General features: G+C 32.3%; 2 protein-coding genes across 2 annotated transcripts; one reads left to right on the forward strand and one right to left on the reverse strand.

Moving 5' to 3' along the window:
* The first annotated feature begins 6,545 nt into the window (after positions 1-6,545).
* LOC143581895 (WRKY transcription factor 23-like) lies at positions 6,546-8,280 on the forward strand. Its single transcript, XM_077064578.1, has 3 exons — positions 6,546-7,276; positions 7,400-7,543; positions 7,893-8,280. The coding sequence occupies exons 1-3, from the start codon at positions 6,834-6,836 to the stop codon at positions 8,278-8,280; spliced, it is 975 nt and encodes a 324-aa protein (XP_076920693.1). The 5' UTR covers positions 6,546-6,833.
* A 6,271-nt stretch (positions 8,281-14,551) lies between these two features.
* Positions 14,552-19,449, reverse strand: LOC143581896 (protein REDUCED WALL ACETYLATION 4-like). The gene is made up of 16 exons (XM_077064579.1): positions 19,413-19,449; positions 18,163-18,254; positions 17,394-17,531; positions 17,248-17,304; positions 17,075-17,147; positions 16,802-16,960; positions 16,560-16,709; positions 16,200-16,455; positions 16,013-16,128; positions 15,853-15,939; positions 15,689-15,777; positions 15,540-15,602; positions 15,365-15,421; positions 15,174-15,270; positions 14,934-15,097; positions 14,552-14,839 (listed from the first exon to the last, which is right to left on the reverse strand). The coding sequence occupies exons 1-15, from the start codon at positions 19,443-19,445 to the stop codon at positions 14,942-14,944; spliced, it is 1,623 nt and encodes a 540-aa protein (XP_076920694.1). The 5' UTR covers positions 19,446-19,449; the 3' UTR covers positions 14,552-14,839; positions 14,934-14,941.
* Positions 19,450-20,321: the final 872 nt, after the last annotated feature.

A 20,321-nucleotide genomic window follows, 5' to 3' on the forward strand; every position in this document is an offset into this window, starting at 1 on the left:
TTTGTTGGATTTGTTCTTACCTTACCAACTCAGATCTATCAACAAAATCTCGGGTCTCGGCTTCGAATCTTGATCGGTTAGAATGTGTGTGTTTTGAGTGTGTGTATGGAATATGTGAGAAATGGTGGTTAAGGGTATTTATATTAGGGATCATGGGCTTAAGCCCATGGACTCTCCTTCCTTCGTTCATAACCCAAGTCCATAACCCATATCCATTACCCAACACTAGCCCGACCCATACCAACTCCTACTCTATTTATATCCCGATAACCCGAGTAAACTTTCCCTCTATTATTAAGTAATATAATTAATATTATCTTGAAATTTCGGGATGTTACATATATAGAGAGGGTGGGGGGGGGGGGGGGGGAGAGATTTACCGAGTGGGAGTTGTGTTGACGAAGACAATTTATGTTTCAAAACTTGAGGAGAGTCATGAAATGAAAACATTCATCGGTCCACGCACGACAATGTCCCATCGATCCGTACAAACCGTGTCAGACATACGTGGCATGCATATATGTTTCTTCTGATCAACTGAAGTTGATGGATGGTGGGGCTCCGATTGGAATTATATATGCTTCTCTAGTTTTATATCTATTTTATTTGTCTTAGTATTTTATTTAATAGTTTTATAATCAAGTTTGTTATGGGTGTGCATGAAATCGAAAAACCAAATTGTAACATTGAGTTTTATGTTTTTTTGTAAAAGGTAAACTTACGTGTTTTGATTTTGCATGCGATATAAACAAAACCGAACCAAATATATGGATTTATTTACTTCTTAGTTTAGTCCAAATGTATATAAAATTAATTATTTATTAATTAAATAAATGGGTTAAGCCTAAATTATTATTTTGGGCCAAACATTTTCTTTGGTCCAAAATGCTTAAGCACAAATGGTAAAACCGAAAAAACCAACACCGAATTTGTTATCAATTATAAGTGGAATTAGAACAATTGATTAAGAAGAACTCGAAGAACACTCACTAAGAATAGAAAATACACGGATTCAATACACACCCATAATCACAAGATTATGGTTTTTACTGTACAAGTGAAAATGATTACAGAGAAACAAGAAAGAACAAAAATGGTTAAGAGATCAAAGAGAATTGAATTAACTGTTACACTTGATTTTACCCATAAAGAATGTATGCTTGTAATTTGCTAATAACTATTTATACAAGTAAAATAAAGTATAAATCTATTATAATTATGTGTATCCAACATATTGACTAGTAAATTATAGTTTGATCATTAACTATATGTAAGTAAAATAAATTAATATTAATGAAGTGTAAATCTATTATAATAATGTGAATCACATATATCGACTAGTAAATTATAGTTTAATTATTAATTAAAAATAAGAAATTATTGTATTGTTATAAAAGGTAAAGTCATTATTTTTATAAATAAAGTTTTAATACTAGTCTTAAATTTATACGTTTTTTATATTAAATACTTAATTGATATGGGTATGAACATATTATTTTTATTTCTAAAGTTCACGTGATGAACACGGGACATATATAGTTAGGTTTGTGAAGGGCGAAAGGGCATATCCACGTGGCAAGTACGGTCAAATGCCGGTGCCAACAAGAGACCAGCTGTCAGTTGATACACTTATTGTTTATTTTGACTTTTTGTTTTTGTGAAACTTTGACTGCTGCTCTAGTGGTTGACATGTTCCTCAAACTCTCAAATTTAGGCTCAACTGGATCTTGACCTTTCACCAAGCAATATCTCTTTCTCTATAGACAAGTGTTTACATTAATTAAAATATATATGTTTCCAGTCTCATTGTCATTGGTTGTTCTTGTAAGTTGTAACTATAGTAGTTGATTAACACACTACATCAAATCAAAACTATAGCAATGACTAAATTCTGGGATGTGGAGAACTATAGATGACATGCTGTCGGTATAGACAGGGCCAGACTACACTTAAAACCGGGCTCGGCGATTGTTTAGGTACGGTCTCTTTTTAAAAAATTATATATATACATATAAGTTTTTTAAAGCATTAACAAATGAAAATGAGTTAAAAAAACTAAAAATGGCCTAGTTTGGTCTTTTATATTTAACCGAGCGAAAAACAACTTAAAAAAAGGGCTTAGTAACAAATGAAATTGGACAAAATTTACTGAAAAAACTGCCTAGTTTAGTCTTTTTATATTTAATTTAGCCAAAAAAAACTTGAAAAAGCACCTATTAATAAGTGAAATAGGAACCCAAAATAAAATTTGCATAAGGCTTATTTTTATACTCGTCTTTAGAATTCGAAATTTTAGATACGACTCTAGCTATAGGGTGTAAACTATCTACAACGACGAGTACTTGCCCATTTTGTACAGTGTTGTGTGAATTTAGTATGAGCTAATATAGATTGCTTTACATCTTTTTTTTGAACGGCCAATAAACATAGAATGCCTAGGTACTCCGTACGGGTGACCCATTGCCAAAAGGCCACCGCCAGCTGGCCCAACCCAGCCATACGGAGCCCTTAAACGCCTCCAAGTTATCTCCAGTTACAGGGAAAACCCACTGGTGGTAAAACCCGGATGCCCTCAAGATCGAACTGAAAATCACAAAGATCTCAGTCTTCCTTCATTAAGGAATTGAACTTGAGTCTCCATTAAGAAACTCAAACTTCCTACCATTACACCACATTGTTTTACATCTATCTTTTCTTTTCTTTTCTTTTTGGTGCCTTTTGTTACATGTACATGCGTAAATAGATCTAGAAAAATTGTGTTCGAATTGATTTCTTTATGATTAGAATTTTGAACTTTTGACCTATGCATGCGTAGGTATATAAAAGGTTCGACCCAATACACATAGAGATATGTTTAGGAAAATATAACCTATAAATATACCACTATTAAACACTATATACATACATAAGCTGAAAACTATGTTGACATCATTGAAACTCATAAGACACTTATTTAATCTAGCTTTACTGATAAAAGAAAATAATAAAGATGATATGACAATCTCATATTTATTTTTGTTCTAATCTCTCTTTTAATTTTTTCTACTTATTCATGGGTTATGGGGAAAACCATTTTGTTAAATGAGTTATAATTCCCTTCTAGTATTTCATCTCATTCATATCTATCCATAGGTCATGGGTCAAAATAATTTTGGCAAAAGGGTTATAATTTCCTTTATAGTTTTCTAAGTCCTCGTCTTATTTATCATACATATCCATGGGTCATGGATCAAAACAATTTTGACAAATGGTTTAAATTTCCATTTTAATTTTCTAATCTCTCATTTCATTTATTATAGCTATCTATGGGTAATGAGTCAAAATAATTTTAACAAATGTTGTATATTGTTGTCATCTTGTAATGATTCATCTTATTCTAATTTCTAAATTTGAGATTATAGAATTCTCACTATTTGTAGTATATATTTTATTTTCTTCTTACCTTTAATTTTGTTCATTTCTTTCAAAAAAAACATACGTTATTTATTTTATTATTTAACAAATCCCATGTAATACACGGGTCCAAAAGCTAGTAGTGTGTATATATGTATATGTATATGCACATTAGAGATGAAATAAGAGAAGGGATAAGGTACTATTTGACATAAAAACTATTAATAGATTATCGTTATACTATTTATTTTATTTTTCAGACTAAAAGACGAGTGGTGTAGAAGAGTTTTACATATTTCACAAAAATTGACTTCTGATTTCATCCCATCAAATACACACATACATATATGTGTGTGCGTTCATACGTGTTCACAAGGGTAGATTTTCGTAGGAAATTTAAAAATCATTCAAAGCTTACAAAGTGGTCTTGGATCACCCATCACGCTTCATCCATGGATACAAAGAACACATGTCATTTTCATAAATAAATGAAAAAACAAAATAGTATATAAAGTAAGCGTGTGTATAGATCTGGGTAATTGAGACTGATGCCATCTAATAACATGCCATGCCATACCAATACCCTAATTAGCAAATCAAAACGTTTTTTTTTCTCTCAACACGATATCCGTCCTATTTGATACCCGCCAGTTGCAAGTATCATGTCGAGTTTGGGTTTTTATTAATTTGTTTATCATTTTAGTGCATGATATATATACACTTAAATACTTAAAAGTTTTGTGGTTTATTTTGGTATTTGTTAGTTGTTGACCCATTTAATATATATTTCTTTACAAACTATAATGACATCTTTATACATCATACCTAAAAGGAAATTAAAAAAACAGTTTTCTTGCGCTAATTACGGCATACTCCCATTGACGACTAGAATATATTAAGCCTGTATCTACTATAAGTAATTTTATGAGATACACAATAGTCAGATACAATCTAACATCCTTTTACAAATAACAAATCGATTTACACAATAATATTTTTTATTTTCTTTAATTCACAATATTTTTTATTATATAATATTTTTTATTAATAATATGAACTATACCCCTAGTATCCTGTTATAAATTATGTTCTTTTCAACTTTCTTTCTAACCCGTTACCTTCATACGAAACCTTTTAACTATAAAATATATTTTAGAAAGATCAAGATTTTAATTTCTCTCATAAAGAGTCATGATGGATTCCGAAGTACTTGACTACTATTTAAGGAAATATAAACAATAAAACATAAATATATATTATCAGTGTTTAATTATTGTTCGAAAGGTGTTCTACTAGCTAAATCGTTACGGAGTGCTTGATGAACTTCCTGATTATATACACTTCTGAACTTGTCCATTATTGCTCATGTTCAGTGAAGATTGATATAAAAGATAATAGAGAATTTCGAAATTAAACAATTAATGTTGATGATGTGAAAAAAATATATAGAAATCATGATTGTTATAGTGGTTTTTGGAAAGCTAATTTAAGAATTTAATGTATATATGTTTTTTGAACGGAAAACGAATTCTCTAAATAAGCTAATGGCTAAATTATCACATCAGGATACACTATTTTTTTACGAATCCTACAAATGGGCTACTGGCTAATTATATATTTAGCATATAGTTTACATATCTTAAAACTAGAAAAATAAGACTTTACATATTATTAAGAAAAAAAAGTTCATACAAGGAAATACCTTATTCTCGGGTGCAGGTTGGGCCCGTCCAACACCCTTGACGAGTCAACCAGGTCACACACATCACATGATGTGGGCATGCCTAACAATTTTTTTTAAATAAAAAAAAATGAAATCGGAACAACAAAATAATATTGTGTTGTTGTTGCCGATACTACTAGTATTATTATTGTATCATTATTACTATTATTATTATTTTATTGTTTTTGTTATTACTATTTCATTATTATAGTAGCAAACTTTGGGTTCATATTTGTTGACGCGACTATATATATATCAATTTTTTTTTGAAAGATGCAATTATATATCATGTATTTCTAGTTTGTAAATGATGCCTAAAAGTGCCATCTTCACTTTGGTGGGATGGTAAAGGCTAGGCCTTTGGGTGAGAGGTCCAGGGTTCGATCCCTGGCAATGGCGGTTTATTGTAAATAGTAGGAGGCAAGTTTAAACATTAAAAAAAAAACATGATGCCTAAAAGTCAAATGCTACGCTTCTAGACGGGGCTGGGGTATAATACTGCAACTTAATTACAAACAAATTAAATTAAATTGAGAATTAAATGACTATGTAGTTTGTACCCCATCCTAGACAACGTTTATACATGCATGCTCACCTTTTTTATAAAAAGACCCCTAATCACCATTTCCGAATGCAACCTTTCTTACATTAATATTAGTAACTTTAACATTCAACAAACAAGTTTATTTTAGAATTTTAAATATATATAACCCGATCATATATATAAACCCGGTTATATTTATTTTGAAAAGAAAAAAAGGCAAGAAAAGTATGTATTAGTCCCAAAATGGGCGACACCAATAAAAAGGTATATGTGTGGCCTAATTTATCTCCCAAAATGGACATCAAACTTTAACATTCAACTTCCACCCATTTGACTGTGAAAGAGACATCCTTGGCATCTTTATGGTCCAATTTTGAAAAGTTCAACTTCAACATAACAATTAATATGAAAAAGAAAACAAATTTTGAACCCGACCCTAATTAGGTGTCACCGTAAATAATTATAAAAAACATATATATCACTTTTCACTAATTAATTGTTTTCTATCCAAACCTAAAATCAATAAATTCAAGCAACTTGTACATAGCCTTTCAATATATTTTTATTGTGTTTGAAACCACTTCTAATATTTAAGTGAGCCTTTCTAAAATGAGAGGTTAACCGTCTACGTCGAGTTTAACGCTTCATGCCTTTCAATATGTTCTAATTAGTGTTGAATATATTATCTTAATAAGGTAATAAGAATATGTGTATCTATTATCTAATAAAATATAGTTTTATATTTTTGATTTATAACAGTTTATAGTTGACTATCTATCAATTTAATTTGACATGTGACTGAATGGTTTACTTGGTTCTAGACATGGGACTCTATAAACTTTTAATAACATTAATAACATCATTAAAATATTATGTGAATACACATAACTCTTTCTGTTATCACCATTATTAACATATACACATATGTTTGGAGCATTTAAAAAGTTTAACAAAGTCTTGGGGTCTAACAAGTAACAACATTCATTTTAATTTGTCAAAACATTTCTTTTAGATAGTGGGGTTAGCAACTCTCATTCAAATATTCTCTCTCTCCATTAAACACAAACATTGCCAAAGCATAAATAAAGACTCCTCACCTCTTATTTGTCAAACTTCTCTACTTCTCTTTCTTTGTCCACTTCTACTTCTCCAATTCTCCATCTATCTTCAACCATGTCTCAAAACCAAAGGGAACTCTTCTACCATGATCCATTTAATGATGATCAACAAACTAGTGACACTCTTTTATCATTCTTTGGCCCTAATTCCACCATTAGAGATGATTCTTCACCACCAAATCATCAAAGGTTTCATGACTACGTGGGTTTAACACCCTTCTTAACCGGCTCTATGGATTATAACACACCTACTACCAGTTTTGGTTACTCATCTTCTTCATCACAACTACTTTTTGCTCTTGAAGATGATCAAAAGCCAGTTATGGATACCGGAAACTTGCTTGGTGTGACTGAGACCACTCCGTTTACACCTAACTCTTCTTCCGTTCGTTCGTCCTCTACTGAGGCTGCTGATGATGAACATGAGCCTCAAGAAGGTAAGAAGGAGAATCAATCCAAAGACGTATCCGAAAATGGAGGAGACGGCTCTAAGAAAGTGTAAGTTTGTAAGATACATGAATACCAATGATAATACTAATATGAACAATATAGTATTAGGGTTTGTTTGCTATTGGTATTTTGATTTTTTTTACTTATTAATCATCTGAATATCGCGAATAGGGTTAAGCAAAAGAAGAAAGATGAAAAGAAGAAAAGAGAGCCACGATTCGCCTTTATGACAAAGAGCGATATTGATCATCTTGAAGACGGATATCGATGGAGGAAATATGGACAGAAAGCCGTCAAGAATAGCCCTTATCCCAGGTATTGGTTCGTCTTGAACACGAATATCCTAATTTAGCATATTATTGGTTACTAGATAAACAAATATATACACATCAACATACATGATAAAAAAAAGTGGTTTATTGGATTCTAATTGTTTGTTATTAACTTTGACGTATAAATCTTTAATGTTGAGATCATAATATAACTTAAAAATGAAACCCTATATTCTCTTCAACTACCAAGTTTGTGTTTTATCTCCAAAGTCAATGGTTGGCTAGCTTTGCTTCACATTATTATTTTTCACAAGTGAGAAAATGAAATATCGTTTCACAAGTGCAAAAAAAATGCATTCTTGTAACAACAAGTCTTGATCTTTGTTACACAGAAGCTACTATCGATGCACGACTCAAAAGTGCACGGTGAAGAAGCGTGTCGAAAGATCATACCAAGATCCATCGATCGTGATAACCACTTACGAAGGCCAACACAACCACCACTTGCCAGCCACACTTAGAGGAAATGTTGGTGGTGGAATGCTCGACCCGCCGTCTATGATGACCGCGGCTGCAGGCGGATCAAGCTTCCATCAAGAGTTTCTTGCTCAAATACCTCATGGTCTCTATAACAATTTCAGTAGTGGTGGTGGTGGTGTAAGAGGTGATGGTTTGGTCTACCACCAAAGCACCCTAACCCCAACTCAACAACTTCAGGTTCCTGATTATGGTCTTTTACAAGATATGGTCCCATCCATGACATTTAAACAAGAGCCCTGAGTTCAATGACCAATTATATTATTATGCAATCCACACCGGGACCCCTACCGACCTAGTGTTGTAACCTCTGACATTTTGTTGACTTTCATCACCATTTTATTGATCATGGGTAGGGTGTTGTTTTTGATCCATACATAGAAACCCTAGTTGCTAAAGTTATGTAATTATTACATATTTAGTGCATCATATATACCATCTATATATAATTATTTCTTGGTTTATTATATAGAAATAATTGTATTCTTCTGGACTCTTTTATATTACAATATAATATTATACTTTTTGTGCTAAACGTGATGTTATGGTTACAACTGTTTCTATAATTCCATGCATTGAACACATTTTATTTGAATACTAGAAACTTTTCAATCAATTTAATTACTAAATTTAGTGTTAAGAATCATTGTTCGATATGAATGAGGTTGATTAGACTCTATGCATAATTTCTGATATTAATGTTGATAAAATTAAAGTGTTGGAAATATGAAAGGTAATTAATCAGGATAATCATGTAAATGTATTTTTATGTTCTCATCAATATGATATTAAAAATAATAATAATAATAAAATAAAGAATAAAAAAACTCATTACACATAATCACATATAACGTTTTTATTTGTCCTTTACAAATGAAAACATGGCATTATGTTGTAGTGTTTGGTTGTATTAAATAAGTGTTAGAAATACATTTAGGAGTAAATGATTTGGTCATGGTGTAAAGAGATACAGAAAATAACTATTATGGTAAAAATGTTTGGATTAAAAATCATAAGTTTAATTGATGAACCTTTATCTTTAGTTAAAGTTTAATCGAAAAGCCTCATCGATCTTTATAGTGTACATAAAAATTATGAGGATATCAGATTGATTATATGATTAGTATTTTACCATTGTTCATCCTAATTAGGGTTGTATTATGGTCCACACCGACCCCAACAATGGATAGTTAGCGTTGTGAGGGGACATGACCCCTTTCTTCCTCCGTGGCCTGTGTCACGGGCATGAGGAAAAATCATTGTAATTTAATATATAATTTTATTAAGACAGTCATATTAACACATCTCACATCTTTTTTTTATAATTATTTAGTTTAAACATTATTTTGATTATTATTATCATATAACTTGTGCTCCGATTTAAAAAATATATATATATGTTGTATTATTTTTTTCTTGAAAATTTCAATATAAAGTTATTTTCTATAAAAAGAAATACTTTTGGTCTCGTAAGCAATTTTCACTCCTCTCTATGTAGTGGTGACGTTATAGCACTTTTAATTTTCACCCTTCACATGATCAGAAACCCATACCTATAATAGTATTTTATAAAATTGTTGAGATCATTGTTTTAAAAACCGGTTCAAACCGGCCGGTTGAACCGGTTAAACCGGATTTCGCACAACAGGCCGGTATTTTGAGCCCGATATTTTTGGCCGGTTTGCTAGAACATCGTACCGGCGGTTTTTTTCTAAAATACCGGTTTTACCGGTAAACCAGTTTTATGTCTAAGAAATTTTTGATATTTGCGGCCCATATTTTATCAAAATTACGTTTAACCCAACAATTAATATTCAAATGTGTAAACTTTATGACTGTTTTTTTAAAATTGAGTGATTTAGTATTATTTTTTTTAATATGGATTAACTTTTAGATTATTTTTTGTTATAAAATCATATACTTTTGGGTTATTTTTGGAGTTAAAGTTGTATTTATAGGAAATTATAAGGTAAACTGTTCAGTCGGTTGAACCTCCCGGAATAACCCGATTCAACCGGTTGAACCATTTTTTAGCCTAATCCGGTACGTGTAAAAAACCGGTTTTTAAAACATTGGTTGAGATCGAGTCTAATAAGTATGATTTTCTTTTGCATTATCATCAACTTTTTTGGAACGCAAATATAATAGTTGAAAGATCTAAAATATGTCCAATGCGGGGACGTATTCTTTTCAAAACCAAAAAAAGAAATGTTGAGAGCTATGATAAAAATGATTTAATAAGACAATAGGTATGCAATTATGTAACCGTCTTCTGCATATATATCACTTAAAAGCAAAATGTATAAGCACATTATGCTGTTCTTAGAGATTCACAATTAACATTTTTTTTTCTCATTTGAATGTCTACTTGCAATATGAAAAGACCATTTTTTTATCTTTTGAGTTTTGAGTTGATCATATTCACATACCCCGTTGAATTACATAAATGGTTAACAAGAAAACATTTGGTTAAACCAACACAATTTTATATACACACTATTGCCAAAGTTTTTGTTTACATAGAGAGGTGTGAAATGAGAAGGTTCCAATCTCATTTGATCAATTCATCGATGATGCCGTGATTATGTGGGAATAACGGTCAAGAAATAAATTAAATGCCAAAATTAATATATATCTAGATTCTTACTTGCTTCTTCATGGGTTTCGACCTAAACGGCTAAAAGTGAGTTTCTGGATCAAAAAGCAAGTTATTTTCCATGGAAGGTTCCTTGAATATACATTTTCATGTTCCTTTACTTATATGTTGTAACATTAAATTGAGTGAATAATTGAACGTGTAATTGGAAGAACCCTTAATTATGTTTAGGAAATAAGCCCAAATACTAATACTCCTCAAGTTAAAGCATAAATATTAATCGTATCCGACTTGTTGAAAATAAATTTCGACACGTGACCAAAATATCATTGATCTTGTGACATCTTGAATTAATTGTTGACGGAATCAGGAATCTAGACACGAACAGGAACCTAGGAATAGAACTCGAATAGGGACAAGATTGTAGGAAATCAGGCCCCAAACAACACTCGAAAATCAGTTTTTGTGATCAAATACCATATCATGACTCTTTCTTTTATTCCACAAACTTGCACGCCAATTACATAGTCGTAACCATCTTTTATGCTAAATAAATAACTTCCCGTACTACGACTCAAACTCCTAATATCTAGTAACTCAAATGACTAGACTAACATGTCATTAAATCAAGCTATTGAATTGATAAACATACTAAAATGCTAACAAATTAAATATATTCTCGACTAATTAGGATTAACTTCCAATAAGGACGACAATTGGCTGGAACAGGTAAGCCCTGATCGTAGACATCGGTTTCTAAGGCAGTCAAAAATATACAAACGGGGTTTTCCATGAAATAGGGACAGGAACATGATAACAAATTTGGAACAGAAAACTGGAACATGAACTTGAGCCAAAACAGAAGAAACTCTAACACGAAAATCCAAAAACAGTAACCCTGACACGGTTCTCGAAGCAGCGGGCAGACTATAGGAGTAGAAATGGAGGTGACCGGCTGTGAAATTCTTGCAACTGGCGGCAGGCAGTGGCCATTAGCATAAGACGGTGGACAAGGGCGACACACCAAGCTAAAAGTCGGCACTCTATGCGCCCTAACGCAATGGTTGCTAAATCTTGAGAACTATTGGGGTGATGAGACGAAAAACTTCTCCGAAAAAAGATTGTTCAAATGCGATGAAGTGATCGAAATAGATTTCGATGGACAATGTTTTTAATGTATAGTAAACGCTGAGAATAGTAATGTGGGACCAATTAGGAGTGTTCATATTCAGTTTGGAATTATTAAATGAATACCAAACCAGAACTGAACACCGAGTAAACTAGACCAAATAACTAGTTCGATATGAAAATGAACCTGAATAACCAAATCGGTTTTCGGCTCCATATATTTTCAATTTAGTTGACCCGAATAACTCATTTCATCCCAAGTAACCTGATAACCCATATTTTGGTTTTATGCACTTATTTCAATCTTTGGTGCATGCTATCGCTCATGGGCCATGACAAGTTTATTCGGGTTTATCTGGGCAAAAAATGATTAATTCTGTAAAAATAAAAAATATTGTTATGATTACACTTATGACATGTATAGAGCTATTTAATGTGTGCGTTTAAAGTAAGGCAAAGTTGGTTATCAGCCCATCATCAGTTTACCTATTTGGAAGGTTGGGAATGCCTAGCTTTTAAGTTACAAGATAATGAAGATAATGTGTAATGGGTGGCAAAATTGGGCGATTTTGGCGAAAAACACCCCCCCTCTCCCACCAACACCCGGCGATAACAGGGACGACCGGGGGGGGGGGGGGGACGACAAATACATGTCGTCGGTGTGTTTTTTGATTTGATATTATTATATTATGTATGTGTGTGTAATATATATATATATATATATGATGAATATCATTACAAAACTCTAAGGAACTTATAATAACTAATGTTTTTTATAAAAAATTTTGTATGTTAATATTATTTTAGTGTAGTTTTATCACTTTTTATATTTGTATATATGATTACAATTATAAAAATTAGTTTTTACACATATCTAATTTTCTTTTACACAAAGTTTGTTATTACATGAATTTTACATATATGTAAACTTGTGATTTATATATGTAAATCAAAACTTTATATATCAAACATGATAAAACTATTCTTAAATAATATTATTATATAAAAAAAATTAAAAAAATATTTGGTTTTTAAGAGTTCCTAAAAGTTCTAAACTTCTTGTGAGTTCTTAAATGAAAATATATATATATATATATATATATATATATATATATTTATATATGATGTGATAGTGCTACAACACCATTACATCCCTAAAATAAAATCGCTCATCTGCTGACGTGGCCACACATATCAAAAACACCCCCATTGTGTAGCCGTCCATGTCCACTACGTATGGTGTAACTTTCTCTGGTAAAATACTAGCTACTTGGCCCATGTATGAATAATGGTTAATTTTATCCCCCACCTAGCTATTCTAGATTGGGGACATGGGTTGGTATTTAATTAGTTAAAACAAAGAAAAATCATCATAAAATTAAAAAGGTTGAGTGGCTTTAAGAAGAAAATGATACAAAAAATTAATTGAAAAAAAATGATGCATATTATGTTATCAAATCAAACGCATTTTATAACAAGATCACCTGCATACACAAGAAAAAAACTACATTTTTAATTTCAAAGTGGTTGACCATGAATCTACATCACATATGTTTACATGTTCCATTTCAGATTGGGGGGTTGAAAGCAAAACATGTTACAAAACTACAACAAAAGGTGTGGTTTGCCTTGTAAGTTGTTGGAAATGAAGACGTATACGCAGTGCTTTAAAAACCGGTTTAAACTGGCCTGTTTAGCCGGTTGAACTGGATTCCGTGAGCAGCCCAGTATTTTGTACCTGGTATATTATTATCCTTGTACGATTGAAGCTAAATAACAAAAAGGTTGCTAATATGACAGTTTCCAAACGAAGTAGAGGTTCAATCACATTGTGATTAAGAAACTCATCTACTACTACAAATTCCTATTATTAAACCCTAATCATAAATTGACGAGCTAAAGAAATCAGATATGTTCATGTTGTGGGAGGTTGGAGTCCAGTCGGTAAAGAGATGCATGGGTTCAAGATATGGCGGGTGGGTTTTTAAGATGGATACATATATTATTAGTATTTATTAATTACATTAATATAATAATAATAATAACTAATTTAATCTATATAATTATAAAATATACATGTTATATTAATGGGTATAGTAATAAAAATGAAAAAGAAAAGAAAAAAATGAACTAAGTGTATGAGATGACATATATGTCGCACGGTTAAAGTTAGAAAAAGATACAATGTAGATATAAATAGATAGATAGATAACAGGTAGCGTCATCATGCTCATAAGGAAGGTGGCCCCACTAATGTTATGGAGGAAAAAGTAATAGATCAAGTTTTAACAAAGTGGAGGACAATCGATCTCAACGACAAGGGTTATTAGGTTGATCTCAACAATGGCAACAAAGATTATTTCATTGGCCTCCTTCCTTCTTATTTGACTTCTAATTCGACTCTTTTTCTTGAATTTGAAAAACAAACGTTTTTTTTTTTTAATTCACTGTAATGATAAATAATTTTTTCTTTTTAAGTTTTGCAAATTAGATTATTTTCTAACTTACCTGATGTTATGCATAAAAGAGGCTCTCTAAAGAAGAGTAAAGTAATTTATTGCATCACATGTGATTGATTATATGGCAAGCAATGATAAATGTATGTTTTAAATCTTTAATAATATCAACTTCAGTCTATTTGGCATTATATTTAAAATGCCTCAAATATGATATTGCAGGAAAATGTTCTTGTTGGAAGAACACCTATTATGTTAAGGAGCCTCTCTTGTGTCCTTCATGGCAAAGATGATACAAAAAATTAATTAAAAAAAAAAAACAACGATGCGTAATATGTTTTCAACTCAAACGCAGTTTATAACGAAACCACCTACATACGCAAGAAAATAACTACATTTGAACTTCAAAGTGGTTGACCATGAATCTACATCACATTTGTTTACATGTTCCAGTTCAGATTGTGGGTGAAATCAAAACATGTTACAAAACTACAACAAAAGGTGCGGTTTGCCTTGTATGTTGTTGGAAATGAAGACGTATACGGCTTGATCTATATGTATATGCGTATGTATATTCGTGTACGTCCAGTTCCAACATGAAGTATCATCTAATAACCCACTCCTGTAAACTCGCATAAACACAAAAGAAACACACACCTCGTTTAACCTTAATTCTTGTAAAGAACATAAGCCAATGTGTGTAATATAAGGCTTACCGTGGCGGTTACTGAGGAATCTGAACAACAATGGCAGCAACTACGTATAAACAGACGGAAATTGCTGCTCCAGCTACAAAATTACTGAGCAGTTGGCGGTCGTTTTTAGTGGGTATAAAAACCGCTTTCAGTGTGTTCGTTAGCTCAAAGAGCCGACAGGATATCTGCATAAGCAGAGAACAGATGTAAGGAACTCAATTTGTTAACTCGTTTAATTATATAGGAAAGTATTTTGCTCACCAAAACATATATTGCAGTTGTAAGCATGAAATTCAGCAAAGGATAATCTGGAATAAAAGACAGAAGCCACTTTGGCTGGCCATTGGGGATATCCGATCTGCAAAATTCAAGTTTAGTAAATCGGCCATCAACGTTCTTCAAAGTTTAGTATTTTTGTGCCAAAATTTAAAAAATAAAAGAGAAATATTCACCTTAGCCAGATATGGAACTGTGAAATGTATGTTTCCAAAGTGATTTTACCAAGCCACCTATTAGCATACAAAAATGTACATGTGATTAAAAGCTGTAGTTAATGGAGTAAACATGCACATGAATATATGATCATAATTTCAAGAATTAAAATAGTGTTAGGTAAGTAGAGCTTACGCGAATAGGGTTAATGAATAATTCCTAAGTTCTTGAGTGAAGTTCCGCAAGCAAATATATACACTGAAAGAAAAAAACAAATAAAATAAAAAAAAGTTAATTTTAGAATACTGAATTTCTGATACACTAGAGAAATATAAATTACACACGTTATAGGTATCCATGATGTGTAGGGATGATATTTGTTGTATGTAACCTTGTCCAGCTTGTATATGTATTCATACCACATATATCCGGCCTAAAAAGAAGACTGTGTGATAAGCCCACACAACATTATATAATAAAAAAATGAACTAGAAGAATATTTACTAACCAAAAGAGATACTGAAACAATGGATGCTTTAACAGTACGCCTTCGCTTACTTTCCGACTCCTCAAGTTTTTCAAGCCATTTTTCAACCTGAGATCAATATAACATTATTTAGTTAGAGCAATAACATTAAACTAGTAAGCAGGGACATTCAAAAGCTTACATTAGGATGAAGATATGCATATATCATTCCAATAATCCATATATAACGATCAAGCCCAGATCTAAAATGCCACTCGTGCAATCGTGGGAGATCCGGTTTAGCTGGATCTGTATACCCTGTGAAAGCAAGAAATACAGATTTAAGAACATTATATCTAAATCAAGACCTAGTAATAAAATAGACTAACCTAATAAGAACGTTAATGGGCTCCAAATGAATTCAAAGATTCCAGGAATCTCCCAAACCAAGATAACCACAAGAAAGCATATAAGGATCTTTGTAATCATCACTGATCTTATCTCATTATACTTGCTGCCAATTGCCAGTGCTCCATACACCATAAGAGTAAAAAGTGTGTGCATTGGACAGATGTAATAGAGCATATAATCATTGTTAAGAACAACACAACAAAAGGCCACAAAAAAATTTAGCCTCCACATCATCTGCAATAAAAAAAAAACTTATAATCAGTTGATCATGCATGCATCATTATCATTCATGCTAATGTAACTTCTAAGTATCAAATGAACTTGAGTTAAAAGTTAACCTGAGCAAAGCGTGCAACACTGAAATCCTTGCGGATGTAGTAGTATGAGAAGTTTCCAAAACCAGTCATCCAGACATACGCAGCAATAAACACACGAATAGCATTATATATCTCAGTAGCAGCAAAGTAATGATACATCAAAAACAGAACCTGTCAAAAGTAGAAGATTGACATGTCAGCCGGTGTAGGTATAAAACAATGTATTGAAAATTTGAGATTGATACTAATATTAACAAACTTGCCTGCATCCATCCTTTCCATTCTTCTGTTTGATGTCGATTGAGGTAAAGTATCGATTTTCCAGAAAATGCTGACTTATCACTGTGCTTCTTGAGAGAAGTCATTGCCGAAACTATTATAAGCAGAGCGTACAGGAACAGGAAAAGATCACGATTGTAGCTCTGCCCAAAAAAAGTGTATCAACTAAAATGCACCAGTTAACATAACACTCTAGGTTTACAAGATAATACTACACTTATTATTTGAGTAAGGAATAAAAGGAAAAATAGTAGAACCTTGGTAGATTCAACGATCAAACTGGTGCGATCACATATGTAGAAATAGAACAAAATTCCACCAAATTCTGACCTGCATAAGGTTGTGAAAATCCAATATTATTGCATCAGCTTAAAGATGAAAAGAAGCTTCAATATGATAAATCTAGAACCAGCAAAGTCTAATGGCTTACATTGCTCTCAAGGTTGCTCGATTCTCAAGCAAAAAAGAATCCTCCATTGTCACAAATCTACAAGTAAAGAGGTGCAGATTGTAACTAGTAGTTACACAAAGATATATGGAACAAGAAATAAAAGTCCACTAAATTGATTGACTAACCTAATTAAGTTAGCTTTAATAGAAGTAACAGGTTGCTTCAATGATGCTGATTTTGTGAGGCCTCCTTCCAGCAAAACAACCCGGTCATCTTCCTCCTTTGTTTTGGTTTCCAGTTCAACCAAATTGTTGTCTGAGTGACTACTCACGGCAAAAAGAAACATGTGAGTTGAAATAAGATATCAAATAATGTGTAGCCATGTTCTAGAACGATAATAAACATTCTAACAATTATTAGGATCTAAAGCTTCACTTTATTGGAAAATAAATTTGACATGCATAAGTACAGAGTCTTTAAGCCAAAGCAATTTAATCACAATATGAAAATAATTCCAAGTCTAATAAAAGTCTTTTAACCTTAAGAAAAGATCATATATTAAGACAATAGTGTATACTGCACCGTGTAAACTGCAATGTCATATAGCAGGTAACAAGACCATGCATCAAGAGACATCAAATACTATATAATGATTCTAATAAAGATCAATCTGTTGTCACTGATTAGCTAGAGCACTCTCTGTGTAACATTCTAATTTCAACTCTTTTTTATGATCCTAAACACGAGGTTAAAAATTCGTCATTCGGAATGTCATGAAAACTAAATTGTTTACTTTGTTGCCTTTGTAAAGTAGACACCACTAAAAGGAATCATACTCCAATCCAACATGCTTCTATCCATTCGCAATGCAATTAAACAAGATCTATGCAAAGATCCAGACTGATTTCATAAGTACACACACACAGATGACGCTGCAAAGATTAAAGTGCTTACACTTTAGATGCCCATGAAGATCTTTTGTATTCCAACCACTCAGAATATATCCAAGCAACAAAGATTGGAATGACTCCGAGCAAAAAGGACACCTGCAAGATAGCATTAATATTACAATAAAGCCCTTATTAGTTATCAAGTGGAAGTCTCAGAAACAGTCTGACTTCACATTATCGAAGATAAAAAGATCAATAAAACAAAACAGTGTAACAAGACCGACAAATGCAAAACATGGAATATGATAGTGAATTGATATGACAACAATATACATTGTCTAATGCGTATATCAAATTATCAATCAAACAAAATTAGACATGGAGACGGTAGTTTAAACTTAATATCTAAATATGTTTTGTTCTGCTTTCATTTATAAACCTTTCTTGTTTCCATCTCACATATACTGACATGAATCATACGATATAGTTTAATTTGACTTTCAGAGAAAAAACCATCCGTTCAAGTTTCCTATTCCTATCAACTAAAGTCACTTAGATTTGAATAGCTTATATACATATAACCACAGATGAGGGATCATGAGAGAATTCTTCTGAGCTATGTTGGAAAAATCGGAACTGGTTGGCCAGTGCCTAACTAATTTTTAGCTAATCGGCCTAATTAGTCGCTAATTGGCTTATCGTCCAAATCACCCCTAATCGAGTCTAGTCGGACCAAATTGCCCCTAGCTCAACCAATTCACCGGCCAGTTTGAGGCCAAGCTCTGTAAAATCCAGCTAACCCTTGTAAATTACATATAAAAATTTGTGCGTGTGTGTATATATAACTGATATATATATATATATATAAATGTGTGTGCGTATACAAACTGAAATTACATATAAAAATGTGTGTATATATACATATAAAACTGAAAACTGCATATAAAAATTCCAATCAAATTAACCCCGATTAATCCCTAGTCCCAATCCTGCCGGCAGACTAGCGCCTAGCGAGTTCTACAACACTATTCGTGAGAGAACTAGAGAACTTCATACTACATATATGCAGCATATATCGCATATATGCAGTCAGTATATACTACTGCATATACGCAGTACGCAGTTCTCTAGTTCTCTCACGAAGACCGAGTTCTCTATAGCCACATGCTATTACAACTAACAAACTCGTTAAAATCCAGAGAGTAATCTACAGCTCAATAACAACAAATCATAATCCTAACTACTACTACTACACATCAACAACAGATTCCAAATCCTACTAATCAACACAACAATAGCAGTTGTAATGTATACCTGTCCAGGTGTTAAAGGTCCAGACACAGTCATCTTCTTCGTTATTCAGATTCAGAGGAGTATTGAATTCACGATGCGTAACCTAACAACTGGCGCATCGGTGATTAGATTAGATCGAGAGTAGTGAGAGAGTATGAATCTGTGTGTGAGAGTATTAAAGGAAATGGTGTGAGATAATGAAACCCTAACTAACAACTACTGGTAGACAAGACGATGGTGAGATCTGAAGCAATGATAATATTAATAATAATAATAATAATAATAATTTAGTGATGGAATTGGGGTTTGCTTGAAGAAATGAATTCAACAACAATAACACCGTTGGAGGAGGTGTCACCTTCGATGTGTGTACGGACTCAATCCCAATTAGTTTTTTTATTTTATTTTATTTTAAACCCGGTGATCACGGCTACTTAACTTACAGATCTACCACAGTTATTTATTTATTAACCTAAATATATAATTATTTGTTTTATTTCATTTTCTTGTTTTTTTTACGTTTTTACCTACAAAGTCGATTCATTCATTTGTATTAAACTCAACTCGTAGGTGTGCAACTATATGCCACTACGTATGTCACATTATACGGGTCGTATGACATCAAGTCAAGTTTACACATCAGACTCTGTCACATGTTATATGCTTTGTTACTTATGCGACTATGTAACCGTTTTTCTCCTCTAATACACCCATATCATACATTCACATTTCACACTTTGGTTACTTTTAATAAATAATGTGTTAGAGCATTCACATCTCGTTTTCTATCTTTATAATTTAACGAAAATGTTAATGTTGTTGAGCTCGGATTGGACAGGCTGGTCCGATTGGGATTCAATCCACTGACTGGTTCAGTTCTATGCAGTTCGCCCGGTTCTCAAAGAACCAACCAGTTCAAACTAGAGGTGC

The sequence above is a fragment of the Bidens hawaiensis genome, unplaced genomic scaffold (genome assembly GCF_021521415.1).
Source record: "Bidens hawaiensis isolate Kalapana, Puna unplaced genomic scaffold, B.hawaiensis_p1.1 tig00031220_1, whole genome shotgun sequence".
Lineage (NCBI taxonomy): Eukaryota > Viridiplantae > Streptophyta > Magnoliopsida > Asterales > Asteraceae > Bidens > Bidens hawaiensis.